At 45.5% G+C, this 20,235-nt stretch overlaps 1 protein-coding gene across 2 annotated transcripts in view; it reads right to left on the bottom strand.

The window, feature by feature from the left end:
- LOC141148736 (hydroxyacylglutathione hydrolase, mitochondrial) overlaps positions 1-20,235 on the bottom strand; it is a 44,354-nt gene that overhangs the window by 11,806 nt on the left and 12,313 nt on the right. For both annotated transcript variants that reach the window (XM_073636440.1, XM_073636441.1), the window contains exons 2-6: positions 17,295-17,485; positions 13,757-13,821; positions 9,987-10,104; positions 2,170-2,278; positions 72-175 (exon numbers count right to left, since the gene is read on the bottom strand). In XM_073636440.1, the coding sequence (XP_073492541.1) occupies positions 72-175; positions 2,170-2,278; positions 9,987-10,104; positions 13,757-13,821; positions 17,295-17,485 (587 nt within the window). The remainder of the gene's footprint in view (positions 1-71; positions 176-2,169; positions 2,279-9,986; positions 10,105-13,756; positions 13,822-17,294; positions 17,486-20,235) is intronic.

Here is a 20,235-nt window from a genome sequence, read left to right as displayed (position 1 = left end):
ACCAATGTGAACCACGGCTAAACCATGATAAATGTCACAATCAAAGTAAATGGTAAGCCTTATGACATTACGGTCTCTGGTGGAAGCTTGCCCAGTATCTCTATCAGAGCTTTGTACATTTCTTCTGCCGTCCCCTCAAAAAACTTGCCACAGCCAGCCACAAAGAGGGTGTCACCTGTGGGAAGAGAAAACAAGTCTGTTAACCACGTGACTTCATTATTGGATATCACAGGACGGTACATGCTATATGAGAGGTGCTGAATGGTACCGGTCCAATATTTTGGTCCATGTTTTCAAATTTAGCTCCACCCAGTACAAATAAACTCAACAGTGGTGTTACCAAACATCTAGTAAATTCTTTGTAAGAGTTTTTTTAATACAGTATATGCTCTATGGCCACATGATGCTGCAAGCACAGCGTAAACCCTTTTAACCCAAGGGAGCCCCCTAAAATAATTTCCAGGTCAATGTCAAAAATGCCTCTTACATTGGTAGTCAGTAGGAAGGACACTGATGCACTGATAGTCAGAATGCCACCCTACACGGTTAGATTTTCCGACGGGAAATGTTCGATGGGAGCTTGTTGTTGGAAATTCCGACCGTGTGTAGGCTCCATCGGACATTTTCCGCTGGAATTTCCGACAAACAAAATTTGAGATCTGGATCTCAAATTTTCCAACAACAAAATCCGTTGTCGTAAATTCTGATCGTGTGTACACAATTCCGACGCACAAAGTTCCACGCATGCTCAGAATCAAGCAGAAGAGCCGCACTGGCCATTGAACTCCATTTTTCTCAGCTCTCCGTACGTGTTGTCCGTCACCACGTGACCGTGTGTATGCAAGACAAGTTTGAGCCAACATCCGTCGGAAAAAAAACATGGATTTTGTTGTCGGAATGTGCGAACGTGTGTACGCGGTATTACAGACAGCTAAAAAAAGATAATTGGTGTCATGCTGTTGGCATTGGCCCCAGAATTGTGCAGGCACCATCAACGGGAAGGTCAATCAGCCACAACTCAACGAGCCCTTAGCCTCTCCACCTTGTCCAATCAGAGAATGCCTTGAGGAAAATGAAAGTCGTTCTGTGAATGGTGCAGTGGTTACTATGCAGCAGGGTAGCCTCTTGGCACAGAACCCGGTAGACAGCTGCGATTATTATAGTAGCGGCTACTACTAGAGCGATTCTTCACTTCCACAGCGGTCCCACAGGTATGGCACATGCATACACACATTGATCCAAGCTGGATCAATGTAACCATGCAATAAAATCCATACCTGAAATTCAGTTTTATTCTTTCTCTGTCTCTCATGCTATCATTGGCTCTTCATTTTAATGGGTGGTCTCATTGATGATTAGCAAGACACAGAAGAGGGCAGACCAAAGTTCCCATACACTTGATGAGATTGATATTTCCCTAAGACCCCTTTCACACTGAGCCGCCCCGGGCGTCAGCGGTAAAGCGGCGCTATTTTTAGCGCCACTTTACTGTGGTTTTAGCGGCGCTATTCGCCCGCTAGCAGGGCGGTTTTAACCCCCTGCTAGCGGCCCAAAAGGGGTTAAATCCGCTCGCAAAACGCCTCTGCAGCGTCGCTTTGCCGGCGGTATGGCAGTAATGCCCCATTGATTTCAATGGACAGGAGCAGTGGAGGAGCAGTGTATTCACCGCTCCTCTACCGCTGCAAAGAAGCTGCTGGCAGGACTTTTTGTGACGCCCTGCCAGCGCAGCGCCCCAGTGTGAAAGCACTTGGGCTTTCATACTGGGTTTGCAGCTGAGGCTTTTTTCAGGCGCTATTTTTAGCGCTGTAGTGCCTGAAAAATGCCTCAGTGCGAAAGGGGTCTCAAAGAGAACGTTCTGGAGTTTCAGGGCACTCTGGAAGAAGTGGGTGCTAAAGGCTTTACTAGAACTTTATTAGAACACTACAGGTAGACTGGGGACAGGCAGACACAAGGACAATTGTTCTTCATAAAGTTGTAAAGATTTGGTCAAAAAAAAACTTTTTTATAAAAAGATATCATATCAATTTTAACACACCTATAAAATATCTACGTCACTTTAATATCAAAACAGTCTTTAAATCGGACTTAAAGGCAGTCCCTACAGGTATAGGCCAATTTCCAAGATTTGTTATGGCGGAGTGACTGCTATGATCCAAGATGGAGGCTCACCTGTGAATACCGCTGGTGGCTCGGAGCTGTTGGGCTTTGTCACATAGTAGCAGATATGTCCTGAGGTGTGACATGGTGTGGAGAGACACTTCACATGAAGGGATCCCACCTAAAATATGACAAGATTTCATTTGACTTTTAACAAACCACCAACCAATTACCTTTTATTTTTGGAGGCAAAAAGGGTCAGTAGCAACAAAGCCTGCTGGTTGGGTCCTCTGGTATAGTAAAAATGCAACCTAAAACCAGGTTCCTACACACCCGACTCAAGACTACCACGGGCTAAAAAATGAAATAAATAATTAAAAAAAAAATTGTCAGAATCACCTGAAACTCTGATGTAAGTTTTGGCTTTCTCAAAAAGTTGAGACTTGCAAAGCGCTCTCCTTTCCTCATCATGTGACAGTAGCTGGACCTGGTTACAGGTCATTTAGACTGCTATATTGAAGGGGAAGAGGGACCTTACTAATGCTCTTTTGATCGAATGGTCACAAATTCCCACAGAAACTCTCCAAAATGTTGTGGAAAGTCTTCCCAGAAGACTGGAGGCTGTTATAGCCACAAAACCATTACAATCTATAATAAAGCCCATGATTTTGGAGTCAAACATCCAACACAGTCAAAAACATGTGATGGTCAAGTATCCACAAATGTTTGACCATATAGTATAGCAAAGATGAAATTTAGAATGTCAGTGTGCCCCCCCCTACACTAGCTGAAATGCAAAATAGTCATGCCTGGGGGCGTGACCGGATGCTGGAGTGAGTGGAGGCGAGCGTGAGCTTCCCCCAGCCCGATGCCTCCGTGTCTGTCTGCTGTGCCTGACGCCCGGAGCCTGCCTGAGTGAGCTCTCTCCCCTTGCGGTGTGCTTGACTGGCTGCTTGGCTCTCCCGCCCGCCTGTCTGAGTCGGAGTGAGACGCCGGGACTGTGGTACGGCCGCCCGGGATAGGACGCGACCCGAGCCCTCGGGGCGGGGAGAAGGGGGTCGCGCTCTCTGCTCGAGCGGTCGCCCGGGCAACGATCCCGTCGCCAGCGGGAGGAGGCGGCTGAGACAGCGCGTGTACAGGATAAGAGGAGTCATAGCCACCGCCAGGAGTGTCAATGTGTGAGTAGCACCAAGGTACTGACTGCTAACTACTGCTACTACTACTGCTACCACTAACTATTGTGCTTATTACAAAGTGGATCATCTCCCCCTACTTTCCGAGGGGCGGGTTACCACCGCGGACAGTGGGGGGGTGAAGACATATGCAGCTCATTACACGGACATCTAGCGTCTTTCTATTCTATCTGGTGATAATATACCTCCTGTTAGCTGGTGGAGGGTTGTGTTGGGAGAGGGGGTTGTAGCTTGGAGTACTGACAGCGCAGCGGTATCGGCCGATTTTTGGTTGGTTGGATTTTTGGTTGGTTGGCTATCTTAGTGCCTGCCTGGAGGATACTGCTGGGTCTGTGACGTTGCCGAGGGAGGTGTGAGGAGGTGGGAGGTGGGGAGGAGAGGGGGGGGAAAGCAGAGGAGGAAGGGAGAGTGCGGGAAGAAAGGGTAAAGGGGAGAGGAGAAGGGGAGAGAAGAAAGAAAAGAAAAGAAGAGAGAGAAAAAGCTGCATAGTACAAACTCTACGCACGGTTAAATCTTCTAATATATCCCTCGGACTAATATAACCAGCTATGACTAGGAAAAAGGGAGAAGAGCTGCAGCCACAGGAGAACTCTGGCTCCCAAAGGACCCGCACTTCAAAAGAGAAGGGAAACCAGGCAGCAGCGGCTAAACTTGAAAAATTTGCGCACCCCTCTACCTCTACCTCATCTCCATCTAAAAATATCCAGCACCAGCAGGACAGACTACAGGCAGGGGACAGGAAGAGCCTAGGAAAAGGACCAGCGATAACGCACACAACAAAAGCAGCAAGCAGTAAAAGTTCAGAGGGGGAGTCCGCAGGATTAGTGAATAACAATGCTACTGTGCATAACGCACCAGTAGAAGAGGAACCCACATTGAAAGACGTTTTATGCGCTGTTAACTCCTGTAAGGCCTCCCTAAGCGATCTGTGCGCCCAGTTAACTGGGTTAAAGGAAGAGTTAATTATAGTAAGCCAAGAACTGCAAAGGACTATCGCTAGAACAACAACACTGGAGGAGAGAGTAAGCCAGGCCGAGGACGATCTAAACCCATTAAAACGAGAGCTTAAGGCATTAAAAACGCAGATGGGTCTACACAACGCTAAAATCGAGGAAATGGAAAATAGGTCCCGCAGAAACAACGTAAGGGTGGTAGGACTACCGGAGCGGTGTGAGGGCCCCCACCCCGAGGAGTTTATTGAGAATTGGCTCAGGGGAATATTCGGGGCGGAAACTTTCTCCCATCTTTTTGCCATTGAAAGAGCTCATAGAGTGCCAACTAGGGCCCCACCAACAGGGGGATACCCCAGACCAATAATTATGAAGCTTATCAACTACAGGGATAAGGTAACCCTGATGCGCAGGGCCAGAGAACTGGGAGATATTCTGTATAACGGAACTAAGATCTCATTTTTTCCCGACTATTCCCCAGACCTCCAAAAACGAAGGGCTGAATTCAGGGACATTAAGCGTAACCTGCAGAATTATAAATTGGAGTATGCCCTGCTGTATCCTGCTCGACTGCGTATCATTGCCCTAGGGACTACCCATTACTTTGACACAACAACAGGGGCAACAAAATGGCTGGAAGATAATAAAAAGGACCTGCTGAGTTAGGGGTCGAAAAAAGGCTAGTTAAACCAGGAAAGGAAGGGAGGAAAATGTATTTTTTTTTTCTCCCTTTCTTTTTCTCTTGTTAAGTTCTCGTTTTTTCTTAGAGCAAACAGTAGACGACATGGGGGGGGGGAAGGGGGGGGTGTGATAGATGGAAGCACGAACCAATGATGCGATTACACGGATTATGAGTGTGTTAAGTATTGTTTTGAAAGTTTGGAAGAGGGTAGCGGGAAGGGGGGAGGGGGGTAAGAGTGTGGTAGCAAGACACAACGCATCTTATTTTTTCACGAGAGGGGAGTTGTCTTCAGAATGGTTGGGAGGGGGGAAAAACCAGGTCACAAGTGCAGCCCCCAGGGCTAGCCTAACTAGGCAGGAGGGGGGGTCACGAACTAGGGTGGAGGGGGGGGATGAATACAGTGGGAGGGGGGGCGGGAGGGGGGTTTGTAGTGAGACATAGGGCTGGGCAAAGGGGCGCCTGTAAATCACACATAGTTAGGAGGGGGGGGCCTATAAAGGCAATGCATATTGGTACACGTGTTTTTGAATTTGCAATTAAGGGATGCAGAGGGGGGATGGAGAGATCCCTGGATACGGGGGTTCTATGTCCCTCCCCACTCTCCTTTTTTTTTTCTTTCTTCTTGGTTAGCACAATCACAGAGTTGGCAAGTTTTGTACTCCCGAATCCACAAAGGCATTGGTTCTCTTTTTTTTTTTTTTTTTTTTTTACTTTGGTATTTTTTTCTTTATTTTAGCTAGATGTCTTTAAAAACGTTAAAAATAGGTTCCTGGAATATTAGGGGTATGAGCGACCCGGCCAAAAGGGCAGCGGTGTTCTTGGCGATGGAGGCTTATGGCGTCGAACTGGCTTGTCTGCAGGAAACTCACCTCACCAACGACACCAAATTATACGCTCGGAATTATAAATTTCAAGAACAGTATCATTCTGTCCACACCTCATACTCAAGAGGGGTGAGCATATTGGTGGGTAGGGGTATTTCATTTTCCTGCAGGGAAGCCAAGATAGACGCGCTGGGTCGCTACGTATTCCTGAGTTGCGTTGTGGAAAATAGACCACTAGTGCTAGCAAATATCTATGTTCCGCCTCCGTTTAAAACAGAGACCATATTGGATCTGTTGGAGTTCGTGGATAACAAGGCTGATGTACCTATAATTTTGGTGGGGGACTTCAATACTGTTTTGGATAACAAAATGGACCGATTTCCACCACTGAATCGCGCAGAGAGATTATCAGAGGGACGTTTAGGTCAACTCTTGAGAGAGGTTGGGTGGTGCGACCTATGGAGATCTCACAACCCAAATACCCGGCAGTATTCCTGTTACTCAGGGACACACTCCACTCTCTCGCGCTTAGACATGGCATTAGGTAACTGCGAGGCCCTGCAATTAGTAGGGAACATAGAGTATAAGCCAAGGGGAATTTCAGATCACTCTCCCTTGACTTTGACCTTGAATCTAAACACTAGAATTGGCCGGAAAAGGTGGACAATAAAACCGCTCTGGTTGGACCTGATAAGTTGCCCAGAAGAAGTAACCTCCAAATTAAAAGAATTCGTAACATTTAACTCAGGTACAGCACCTGCGGGTGTAGTGTGGGATGCCCTAAAAGCGTTCCTTAGGGGATTACTACACCAACAGGTCGCCAAAATAAAGAAAAAGTCAAGGGAATGGGAGGCGAGGGCTAGCAGGGAAGCTATGGAATCAGAGGCGCAATATGTGGCGGATCCAACTCCTGTAAGGCAGGCGATTTGGCTCAATCGACAACAAGAGTATAGAGAGGTAATTAATAGAAGAGCAGAGAATAAAAGACTTTTCCAGAAACAAAATTATTTCGGTGAAGGGGAGAAAGTAGGCCGGACGCTTGCACTTATAACGAAGTCCAATCTATCCCCATCGGCCATTTTCTCGATTAGGACACTGGCTGGAGAGATCACTTCCGATCCCGCCGCGGTCCTAGAGACTTTCTCTGCGTTCTATAGAGATCTGTATAGGTCGCGCCGTGGGTCGGACCGGTGTAGTATGGACAGGTTTATAGAGGGGGTGGATCTGCCCATTTTATCGGAAGGGGATAGGAGTGCGATGGAGTCCCCCCTGACCTTGGAGGAGCTGCAAGGGGCTGTCATGGAGATGTCAGTCCAGAAATCTCCCGGCCCAGACGGTTTGCCATTGGAGATTTACAGAAAGTATGGGGAAGTGCTGCTCCCGGAGCTCTTAAGGGTACTGGAGCAGTCGTTCAAAGATGGGCGGCTGCCTTTATCAATGTCAGAGGCTGATATAATAATGATTCCAAAAGAGGGGAAAGATCAACTGGAAGTCACCTCATATAGACCGATATCATTGCTGTGCTCAGATGCCAAAATTGTCGCAAGGATGCTCGCATCCAGATTGAACAAATGCATCGCAAACCTGGTACACCCAGATCAATCAGGGTTTATCCCTGGTCGGTCCACTAGTACTAATATCAGAAGGGCCTACCTGAACCTCCAGGTGCCGACCGAGAATGCAGGGTCTAGAGCCATACTGTCCTTGGACACCGCCAAGGCTTTTGATAGCCTAGAGTGGGAATACCTCTGGTGGGTACTTGAGAGGTTTGGATTTGGCCCTGTATTTATTGGCTGGTTAAAGATCCTCAACAGAAATCCCAGGGCAAGACTTAAGTTAAACAATGATTACTCGGAAAGTTTTTCCCTCGAAAGAGGGACGAGACAGGGGTGCCCCTTGTCTCCCTTGTTGTATGTTTTGGCCATGGAGCCACTGGCGGGAGCGGTGAGATTATCACCTGAACTGCAGGGATTCCTTAGAAAAGGGGAGGAGGAGCGAATAGCGCTCTTTGCGGACGACGTCCTATTTTTCCTTGGGGACACGACTTCCTCATTGGAGAAGGTCGTGTACCTAGTGGAGGACTTTGGAAAGTTCTCAGGGTTAACCATTAACTGGGAGAAATCGTCGCTCCTGCCGGTCGACCCATTGGCCAACCCGATCCCGACTAGCTTGCCCCAACTGAAAGTCACGGAGAAAATGAAGTATCTCGGCGTTGTGCTATCCAGGGACCCCAGCGCGTTCATTGAGGACAACCTGGCCCCCCTCCTGTTAAAATTTAAAAAGAAATGTGATATTTGGAGCAGACTCCCCCTGTCTGTGGCGGGTCGGGCCAATTTGATTAAAATGGTTTGGTTACCTCAGCTGCTATACTTGCTCCATAACTCCCCAGTTTGGATTGGAGAGAAGTGGTTCCAAAAAATTCAATCTCTTTTTGGGAAACTAATATGGAAAAAAGGGCAGGCCAGGATAGGCCTACAAAAACTGCAGTGTCCTACCACGGAGGGGGGACTGGGGGTTCCCCACCCTTTTACCTACTTTCTGGCAGCCCAGCTACAACAACTGGGCGGATGCGCCATCGATGGAGGGGGAAGCAGGAGTGCCCAAACCATTTTGCAGGGTTGCCCACATAGCTCACTGGTGGAAGCACTGGAGGCAGAGTCATTACAACGAGAGATCCCGACTCTTAAAATGATCACTAGGGTTTGGCAGACAACCAAGCGAATAATGGGATATAAAGGAACTTCAGAATATTCACCAATCTGGAACAACAAGAACTTGCAGGAATTACTATCTGTTGATAGCAACAGGCTGTGGGAAAGGTGCGGGATAAGCCGGCTGACACAGTTATATGAGGGGGATATCTTGAAATCTTTCGAGGAATTGAAGTACGAGTATGGGATGCCAAATCGTGCATTCTATACTTACTTACAGATTAGACATGCCTTGAGCAAGCAGTTTGATAGGCAACCCCCCATATGGTGTAGGATTCCGCTGCTACACACAATAATTAAATCAGAGACCTCCAAGGGGCTAATTTCAGAGATATACACCCAATTAATAAAGCGAACAAATACGCAGGTAGGCCTCCCTGGGGGCAGGGCCAGATGGGCAGCCGATGTGGGGGAGATAACGGACGCTGAGTGGAAAAGGATTCTGGAATTTGGAACAGAGGTGTCGGTCTCCCCTTCACAAATGGCCTCCCATCTGATGCTGCTACACAGGTCTTATTATACTCCAAAAAAGCTTTTTATGTTTGGCCGCAGAATTAATGATGAGTGCCCTAGATGTAGAAGAACAGGCGATTTAATCCACATGATATGGCGGTGCCCAAAACTAGTCAGGTACTGGTCCGAGATCTTAAAGAAAATAAATATAACGTTCAAAACTAACTTAGCGCTTGATTCTAGGACTTGTGTGCTCGGTCATGTCGACAATGGGTTGAGAGACAGGAGCACAGCGGTGGCGGTAGCCAGATGTCTGTTCCAAGCTAGGAAATTAATAGCGCAGCTTTGGCAATCAAGAACTCCCCCGACCTCGGAAGATTGGATTAGAATAGTCAACTCCACAGTGTGGAGTGAAAGGACGTTCTATACTAGGGCTGGCAATTATAACAAGTTTGTGAGGTTGTGGAATCCGTGGGTCCAAGCAATGCCGTGTCCGCAAGCAGTGCTACTTGTACGCTGAGAGTGTTTAAGTCTTTAGTAATGGGGCATAGCCATACTAGGTGCAACTTAGAGATAAGAGTGAACAATGCACAGATTTGTCGTTGCCCATCAGGTGCGCCTGGGTACTATGGGGGGTTAATAAGGGAGGGTCACAGGGGGGTGGGGGGAAGGCTCAATCAAGAGAAAAGAAAATAAAATATATAAATATGTATAACGGTAATGTTAGGAAATGCGGCCAACAGGCCCCGAGGTATAAGTTGCATGATACGGGTCCCGTAGTATGGGACTACTGTTATCACCTACATATTGTAATACGTTATTTAAAAAAAAAAAAAAAAAAAAAAAGGGGAATAACTATGGAACGCCACAATGATGTGACTAGATTAGAGACGTATATGAGTACTAATCTGAAAGTAGTCTCTGGATAAAGTTGACTGATGTGGCACAAAAAAAAAAAAATAGTCATGCCTGACTGGAGGGCATTTCCTTTAAGCCAACAATTTTTAAGGAAGGAGTCAGGCAACAGCAGGGTATTTGATATCAGGTTCCTTCAATGTATGGGTCCCCTGACTTACCTGAAATGTGGTTAGATGGGAAACTCTCTGAGTTAATGCGCCAATTCTGCTGTCTCCACCATAAACCTTCAGCCCTGACATCATTTTCACAAGTTTCTCATTGCCTCCTGCATGGTCCCTAGAAAAGAAAAGATCATTCCTTTAACAGAAGATATTACATGTCACCAATCCCATCTTAAAGTAGAACTATGGCCTCCTATTAAAACAAATAGGCGGCGCAGCAATTAATTATGTGAAGTCCACCAAATGCAGCTTCTTGTGATGGTGTGGCAACAATGCTGCACTGATCCTGAATTCAGAGCAGAGTTGTCACTCTCATGTTGGTTGTGCCTGCTTGCACTACAGTGGAATGAGATTATATTACAGCGGGCGTTACTGATGATTCACAAACCTGTAGCTTGTCAATCAGCACCTGCCAACACCTAGTCCTGCCCACTGCCTTTGTTTCTGAAACCCTACACTGTGAGCTGCAGTGTTTGGAAGGGGAAATGTGTGAGATACAAATAAGGAAAGATTTGGCTCAGTCAGGGGAGATAAAGGAAGTTTTTTTTATTTTTTTTTTTACTTTAGGAGGCTTCATGTGGTAACAAGATTTGGTACATTTGTTTAGACAGTCCTAGAGGAACTTTTAGCTGTACTTTAAAGTGGACCTGTCAGCCATGTCTTAGATGTTTAACCACTTGTTAAGAAGCGACGTACTGGTACGGTACTGGATTGGAAGGGTGATATCTCAGTCATGCAGATCATTTTTTTCAGCCGGTAATTCTGTAAGCTGGTAAAAATAATTTGAGCGGCTAAAGACCTGCTGGATTACTTTTACAGGGGGCGGTCTGGCCCCCCCCATCACCGCCTTTACCAAGCGATTGGGGAGACGGCAAGGATAGGGCTGGCAGGATCCGGTTCCTGAGACACAGACGGTCATGCAGGAACTTTTAGCTGTACTTACTCTACGGTTCCTGAGACACTGATGTCATTTCTCCCACTGTGTAACGTCAGAAACTGGAAGTAACAAGGATGTCATCACTTCCGGCTTTGGTCTCATGTAAACAAGCCATTAACGGCTTGTATAGGCATCTGATCAAACCGATCTTGCTTTGATCTGATGCTTTAGAGGGCAGAGGAAAGATCTGGGGTCTAATAGACCCCAGATCTCTCCATAAAGAGGACCTGTCATTGCCTATGCTATCACAAGGGATGTTGTTAATCATTGTGATAGCAATAAAAGTGATATAAAAAAAAAAAGAAAAAAAGTTAGTGTAATATTGAAATAAATTCAAATAAAATAAATAATAAAAAAATGTAAAAAAAATGTAAAGCACCCCCATCCCAACATATTTGCGCACAAGGGTGAACGTATGCATTGGTCCCACATGCATATCCCCTTGGCGCTGGCCGTAAGCAAATATGCGCCCTCTCGACGCCTGGTCTTCAGCGCCGAGGGGCTGCATATTTGCGTGAATTGCTGCCAATACGCCTGTGCTGAGAGCACACATGCTGCATGCTTCCGGCACAGTTACCATTGCCTAACCGAAAGCAAGGAGCGATCGGGGTTTTTCGGATCACGTGACCGATATGGCAGCCAATCATGGCGGACACGTGATCTTAAGCCCCGCCATGCCACCTGGCATCATAAACCTTCTAAAGGGCCGGGTGGCGCTAAGATGTAAAGGGTGATTGCACCACACATGATGTATTGCCACAAACGTTATAGCAAGAGCAATGATTCTAATGCCAGACCTCCTGTGTAACTCTAAACTGGTAACCTTGTAAAGGCTTATAAAGTCTCGCCTATGGATATTTTTTTTAATCATATTTTGGCGCCGTTCCACGAGTGTACACAATTTTAAAGCGTGACATGTTGGGCATCTATTTACTCTACGTAACATCATCTTTTAGCAAACAATTGGGTATTATATTGTGCTTTGTGCATTAAAATTCACTGAAGTGTATTTTTTTTTTTTTTTTATTGTGTTTGAAAAAACACTGCACAAATATGGAATGACATAAAAAATTGCAACACCCACTGTTTTATTCTCTAGGGCCTGTGCTTAAAAAATATATATAATGTTTGGGGGTTCTAAGTAATTTTCTAGCAAAAAAAAAATTACATGTAGGAGAGAAGTGTCAGAATAGGCCCGATATTCTCTGCGCACATTTCAAAAAGTTTCAAAGATTTTTCCTGAATTCAGTGCCAAGCTTCACCATTATCCATGGCTAAGCATAGTCACTTTAGACCCAGTCACAGTGTCTGCTGATATGCCACTCTCCCAGCAAGTTATACTCACCCCCGCATGCCCATCCTGCCAACCCCCCCCCTTCTGCTCCATGAACGCCCTTGCTCTATTCTAACATATTCAGCCTTCCGGGTAGGAGAACACGTGACCTCCTCGATGGGACAGTACTTGGGCTAAGGATGAGCTCCGGCGTGTTTGCATGCTGCACGTGCCGAGCCCGCCAGAAACTCGGCACTGCACAGCGCTAATCATAAGCAGTGAGACATTTCCCGATGTGCGGCTGCAGAGATCGGGAAATGTCTCACTGCCTGTGATTAGCGCAGCGCATTGCCGACTTCCTGGCGGGCTCGGCACGTGCAGCATGCGAACACGCCGGAGCTCATCCTTAAGTCTTGGGCCTAAGAAGCCAACTGACAGGCCCTTTACTCAGTGACTTTACTCACTGCAACACTGGAGCTTACTTAGAGCAAACTCCCGCAATGAAGAAGGGTCCAAGGAGTATGGACCGGTAAGTAGATTTCTAAGGGTGTGGGCCATCAGCAGACACAGTCATGCTGCTCAGAGTAGATAAAGTAACAGTGTCTCTTTAAAAAACAGAAAATCCCCCTAATGGGGCTTTAATGCAGCCAGTGGTATCTTGAAACACAGAATACAAAAAGGTGTTGTGATGGCCATTTTAATTTGGTTAATACAGCAAGTACTGACAACAAAGGGTTTGGGACATGAACTTAAATCCAAAGATGAAAAATAGGAAACAATGCCAATAACAGAGTCCTTTTTTCTTATTAGTAACAGTGTCTCTTTTAACCTTCTTCCAAGACAACTATCGAAGCATCACAATCACCTAAAAATGTAGGAAGGTGCGATAAGTAAGAAAATGCATTGTTGCCCGCATCCTCCACCAAAAAAAAAAAAAAAAAAGAAAAAGAGAAAATGCTTTGTAAAAGCCTAAAAATGCTAGTGAAAGTCAAAGGGCTAGTTGATGTCACAATAAAAAAAACAAAAAACATTTAATATTTTTTTACTTTCCTTGAGTTCCACCTTAGAGTGAAGCTTCAGCTAAATTGTTTTGGCCTAGTTTTGGATAGGAAGGGTTAAAGAGGTTAGGTTTTTTTGAGGTTTGTGGTCCAGTTGGGAAGAATGCCACTCACTTCTTGATCTGTAACCACAACAGGAAGTGAGGCCTAACAAAAATTAGGGAAAATCCCCCCCTTTGTTGGTTGTCACAAGAGCAGATGTCCTCACTGGAAAATTTCCCCCTCACCTCCTAATCCAGGGACAACTAAACAATTTCCCATAATGTACTGTTCTGCTGATAGCAATCACACACTCTTACCAAAATAGAAGGTGGGGATCTCCCCAATCAAGCAGAAAAAGAAAACTTGACAAAATTCCTAGCAATTCCCTACTCTATTAAAAATTAGCAAAAAAAAAATTAGCAAAAAAAAAAAATGCTTGGGCTGAAATTCTATATTTCTATACAGGGATTGTGTGACAAAACTGGAAAGGTAAAAGTCAGCGCGCAGAGGATTCTACCAGTGGTGGTGTGTGGTGAGGACCGATGTCAGGTTCACTCCATGCTTCTTCACTGCATCAACAACCTGTTTGGAAAAGCACAAAACCAGATTTAATCTTATCAGGCCGTGTGTCAATGACCGCTGAGTTAATCATTCTGGATTTCTAAAACAATCATTAACTCAAGAAGTTCAAAGATACCGTCCTAAATTTTGGGCACCCAAATATTTTCTGTCCTAGTCTTAAGTCAGGGCAGAGCAGTGCACAGCATTATCAAATCTTTTGGTACCATGGTATCAATATAAGCATATAATCAATCATAACTGTATAAAAATTTGCATATCAATGATCTATTTGATTGATTTGCTGAGTTATCGCTTTATTTGGACTCTGCAAAGATGATCGGCTGCATCTGAATTTTGTTGATCGCTTCTGATTGATCTAACAAATATCTGCATGTTTTAGGAGAACTGATCATATTTCAGATCGATTAGGCGATTGCTTACATTTACTGTATAACTGATAAATTGTATTTTTGATCAATATTGTTGATGGTCAAATGTGTTGCACAGTTTTATATGGTAAATAAATCTATGATAGATCGCTTGTTTGCAACTGCTCGAATCTGAATTGATCACATATATGGCCGCTTTAAGGGATCTTGCCTAATGAACAGACAGTTGTCTAATTGCTCACATATTCTGCTTGTTAACTTATAATTTCTAATTTTATGTCATGTAAATCATATATATTGTTTTTCTATTTTGAATAGCATTACATTTGTCTGAACATACATCATATATATATCAGTGGTCGTCAATCTTTCGGACCTCATGGACCACTAAACTCACAATTTTGAATGCAGACCCCTAACATGAATTTTACATGCCTTCTAAGCACACAATGCTCCGGCTCTCTGCCGCCCCCCGCCTCTACCAATCTGCATCACATTGCTGCCTTGCACAGACTCATCATTGGGTCTCACCTCCTTATTCAGCCATGTGTTCGAGCTCTGTGCGCCCTCCCACAGTCTGTGATCAGCGCTGCCATTGGAAGTCCCTTCCTTCCTCACCTTCCACTCTCTGCACTACTCTCAGTGCCTCCCTCTGAGTTCACAGGCCCCGGAACTACGTGTATCAACGCACGCTGACAGTATTGACTGTTAGCGCGCATTGGGAACAACACTAGAAGCAACATTGGGCGGTATACATCTGCCACAATGTTGATTTGTGACAGAACCCCTGGGGACCACCAGAATTTTTTCATGGCCACTAGTTGGCAACCGCTGATATATATTGACTTGTACTTCCTTTCCTTTAAAAAATAAAAATAAAATTATATATATATATATATATATATATATATATATATATATATATATATATATATATATACTGCAATTGAAGCAGCTACACATTTTGAAATTACATAATGAAATTCTTGGGGGAAACACAAAACAAGAATATGGTAATGTTTTACTAAAACTGGAGAGTACAAAATCAGGTGCAGCTGTGCATGGTAGCCAATCAGCTTCTAACTTCAGCTTGTTTAAGGCTGGATTCACACCTATGCAGTTTTAGTGCTTTTTGCATTTTGCAGATTTGCAACTACAGTCCATTTAACATGGTTTCCTATGGAACATGTTCTGTAGTGAAAATCTGCAAAATGCAAAAAGCACTAAAACTGCATAGGTGTGAATCCAGCCTAATAAGTCTTTGACAAAAAACATGGAAGCTGAATAGTTTTATGCAGAGTTGCACCAGATTTTACACTCTACAGTTTTAGTAAATCAACCTCTATGTTCAACTGTGTCTACCATGCACAGCAAAACATACAAGGCTTATCTTTCATAGTGTGAAGCATGTGCTTCCCATTACAACCGTTTCCAAGCTTTCATTTTCACTCTCAGCTGGGTATCCCTAGTATGGATGCTTTGGTTATAAATAGCTCTTTTTTTCATACATTTCCATAAATAACTTGTATAAAGTGAAAGGTTGAGATCATCAATTCCATACAAACGAAATCTCCCAGGGACCGAAATGGAGCCCCACCTTGCAGTAGAGAGCTCCACACTATAGCAATAATTTTATTTGGAACCTCCACTAAGCTTGGAGTCCAGCACTCCATCCTAATTCCAAGATTTCAAGGTTCCCCCTAATTCCACAATTGCCATATATAAGCCCTAAATGATCAGGTGCTGGAAGGAAAGGCGTGCAAACCTTTTCTATTTGTTGCAGAAACCAAAGTAAACTATCAATCATTTAGCCTATAAACCATCTTACCAGTACAAATTCAAGGCGCAAAGAGCAGTCTGTCTGGGGAAATCCCGTTATTCCTCCTGTGGCAGCACTGTGCCCTGCCAGCATGTAAAAAGAGTTGTTGATGCAGGATACTTACCCAGGCAAGTCGAGGGGCTCCGGGGGCCTTTTGTCATTCCAAGAAAACTGGTCAATTATGGGACTTGAAACCTTGAGATTTCATAAGTGATCTGGGTGGTATGAAATCTCCAGTCCTAGGATCAGGTTTTGCAGAAAGCCAGCACACTGAGGGTGCAGGTGTGTGTGCTGGGTTTTTAGGAGAATCTGGACTAGGGTTCTGGGCTCCACCCCAGCAGACAGAGGTCTCTGTCCAGGAGTACAGATGGGAGCCAGATCAGCAGCGGGCTGTTATACGTATGGACCAAGCTTTTTTTTCATAGTCTGTGGGACCAGGCCAGAGGCCAGGATGTCTAATGTTGGTTTTTGTTCTTCGGATGAAAGAGCACTGCTAAAATCCCCTGCGAGGGGAAACTTTTTTTTATTTCTGGAACTGTGTTCTGGAACTTTCTTTTAATAAAATTGGGCCAGAAAAGTCCATTAACCGGTTCCCGCCGATGTACGTTGGCAGAATGGCACGGCTGGGCAAATGGGCGTACCTGTACGTCCATTTGAATTCCCCGCCATGCCATTGCGTGCGCGCCGGCCGGGAGCTCCGTGAGTCGGGTCGCGGGTCCCGCGGACTCGATCGCCGCGGGGATACCCGCGATCGGCTCACGGAGAGGACGAACGGGGAGATGCTGCTGTAAACAGCACCTCCCCGTTCTGCCTAGTGACAGTGTCACTGATCACAGCTCCCTGTCATCGGGAGCTGTGATCAGAGTAATGACACACACAGCCCAACCCCCCTACAGTTAGTAATCACTCCCCTAGGACACACTTAACCCCTCTCCGCCCCCTAGTGGTTAACCCCTTCACTGCCAGTGTCATTTACACAGTAATCAATGCATTTTTAATCGCACTGATCGCTGTATAAATGACAATGGTCCCAAAAATGTGTCAAAAATGTCCGACATGTCCGCTATAACGTCGCAGTCACAATAAAAATCGCTGATCGCTGCCATTACTAGTAAAAAAAAAAATATTAATAAAAATGCCATAAAACTATCCCCTATTTAGTAAGGGGAAAGAAGTGCATTTGAAACAACTACTGGAGCATATTATGAAGGTATAAACAATATGCACATGCCTGGGTAATGGACAGGTAACACTTTAAATAAAACTGGTACGAGTAAAAGATGTACCTTCTTTGGCTGTACTGGATCCACAATGGCGGCCTCCTTCGTCTCCTCATCAATCAGGAGGTACATGTAATTGTCCGTCAAGGCAGGAAGCAGCTCGATCTTCATGTTGCCCTGAGTAACCAGTTTGGATTTTCGAAAGTCAGACTCTTGTTGCTGAAAATGTAGGGTGCTGGTCCCCAAATATGCAGAGCCTGAAAACTCAAACAGAAACCCAGCTTAGAATAGGAACCGCCCCATAAAGCTGTGTGCTAATAAGGTTGGGGTGCATTGGTTAGAAATTCAGCCTTGCAACATCAAGGTGGTGGATTAACTAATGCTCTATCTGGGCTGATTTTGGAAGATCTACCTGGGCTTGTATGGGTGCTTCAGTGGCTTCCCACAATTAACCTAAATTAGAAGCTAAAACAAAAGTTGCCCAAGGAAAGCCTCCTTACTGGATGAAAGGATGACAGATGGGTGGGAATTAGAAGGGAACACAAAGTAGCGTTTTCTGGGTAATAAACGTAACCATAGGCATCTTGCAATGTCTAATCTTAACAAGGGCTTTAGCCTTAAAAAGATTAAAAAAGCAGACAGGCTTACTTGAATGCGTAATACAATACTGAGCCCCTTCCCACCTCCAAAGTGTTCCTGCACGCGATTACAATAGATTTTTAAAATTGGCAGACTTATCAGATGTAAGCTTAAAAGCCTTTATCAACCAGGGTTCTGTGGAGTCCTAGCGTACCTCCTGAGGTTGCTAGGGGTTCCTTGAGCAACCACTGACACCATGATCTCTTTAGCTGGGGGGAGGGGGTTCTTCCCACCAACCACAAATGTAAGGAGCATTCTTCCCACTGACCATCATGCTAATAATCAGTGAGCTGCAGATATAGTAATTACTAGCAGGGCTTCCTCAAGACCAGAAAGTTACTTCAAGGGTTCCTCCATGTCAAAAAGGTTGAGAAAGGGTTAGAAGATCCAGTCTGTACTGGAAAAATGTCAGCTGTGCATTTATTATACCTAGGTTTACCACTCACCTCTTACAGCTGATGTTGGTACTGATCAAGGTTTCAGCAACTGTCTGTACTGCCAATGGCAAAACAACTAGATTCCAATTGGCAGTTTTGAACTGCAGGTTGGAAAGCTTTGCCTTTTAGATTTAGGAAACAAACGAATTTCTCTTTGCTTCAAATCCAGCATATAGGTCACCAGTGTGTTCTGAACATAAATACTGTTTAACTTCAATACACTTGTCTTGTACATTATGACAAAAGCAAGGATTTCAAAAGTGACCTAAATAGATGGTTACCGTCGTTATCATGCAGTTGGTTTACTACTGTACATGACAACAGAAAATGCCAAGTCATGGTGACAGATCCTCTTTACCAACTCCAGCCCTCCTCCCAAAGATAATCCGAGAGAGAGAGAAAGAAGAGAAAGAAGGAAGAGGGCGGTAGAGAAAAAGGAAAGTGAGACAGAGATAGAAAGAAGGAAGAGTGGGCAGAGAGAGAGAGAGAGACAGAGGGGGAGAGAGAGAGAGAGACAGAGGGAGAGAGAGAGAGAGAGAGAGAGAGAGACAGAGGGAGAGACAGAGAGAGACAGACAGAGGGAGAGAGACAGAGAGAGACAGAGAGAGAGAGACACAGAGACAGAGACACAGAGAGAGAGAAGGAAGAGTGGGGCAGAGACAGACAGAGAGACAGAGAGACAGAGAGAGAGACAGAAAGAAGGAAGAGGTGGCAGAGAGAGAGAGAGAGAGAGAGACAGAGAGACAGAGAGACAGAGAGACAGAGAAAGAAGGAAGAGGGGGCAGAGACAGAATGAAGGGAAGAGGTGGCAGAGAGAGAGAGACAGAAAGAGGGAGAGAGAGAGAGAGAAAGAAGGAAGAGGGGGCAGAGATATAGAGAGAGACACAGAATCAGAAGAAGGAAAAGGGGGCAGAGAGAGAAATAAAGAAGGAAGAGGGGGCAGAGATATAGAGAGAGACACAGAATCAGAAGAAGGAAAAGGGGGCAGAGAGAGAGACAGAAAGAAGGGAGAGAGAGAGAGAGAGAGAGAGAGAGAGAGAGAGAGAAGGAAGAGGGGGCAGAGAGAGAGAGCGAGAGAAAGAAGGAAGAGGGGGCAGAGAGAGAGAGCGAGAGAAAGAAGGAAGAGGGGGCAGAGAGAGAGAGCGAGAGAAAGAAGGAAGAGGGGGCAGAGAGAGAGAGAGCGAGAGAAAGAAGGAAGAGGGGGCAGAGAGAGCGAGAGAAAGAAGGAAGAGGGGGCAGAGAGAGCGAGAGAAAGAAGGAAGAGTGGGCAGAGAGAGACAGAAAGAAGGAAGAGGGGGCAGAGAGCGAGAGAAAGAAGGAAGAGTGGGGAGAGAGAGAGAGAGAGAAGGAAGAGCGGGCAGAGAGAGACAGAAAGAAGGAAGAGTGGGGCAGAGAGAGACAGAGAGAGAGAGGGAGAGAGAGAGAAAGATGGAATAGGGGGCAGGTAGAGAGACACAGACAGAGTCAGAAGAAGGAAAAGGGGGCAGAGAGAGAGAGAAAGAAAGAAGGAAGAGGGGGCAGAGAGAGACAGAAAGAAGGAAGAGTGGGAGAGAGAGAGAGAGAGAGAGAGAGAGAGAGAGAGAGAGAGAGAGAGAGAGAGAGAGAGAGAGAAGGAAGAGGGGGCAGAGACAGACAGAGAGAGAGACAGAGTCAGAAAGAAGGAAAAGGTGGCACAGAGAGAGAGAGAGCGCAAGAAAAAGAAAGAAGGAAGAGGGGGCAGAGAGAGACAGAAAGAAGGAAGAGGGGGCAGAGAGAGACAGAAAGAAGGAAGAAGAGTGGGACAGAGAGAGAGAGAGACAGAGACAGAGAAGAGGGGGCAGAGAAAGAGACAGAGACAAAGAGAGAGAGATACAGAAAGGAGGAGGAGGGGCAGAGAGAGAGTAAGAAGGAAGAGGGGGCAGAGACAGAGTCAGAAAGAAGGTAGAGGGGGG

The sequence above is a fragment of the Aquarana catesbeiana genome, linkage group LG06 (assembly GCF_042186555.1).
Source record: "Aquarana catesbeiana isolate 2022-GZ linkage group LG06, ASM4218655v1, whole genome shotgun sequence".
NCBI classification, from domain to species: Eukaryota; Metazoa; Chordata; class Amphibia; order Anura; family Ranidae; genus Aquarana; species Aquarana catesbeiana.
This window is presented reverse-complemented; position numbering and strand designations above follow the sequence as displayed.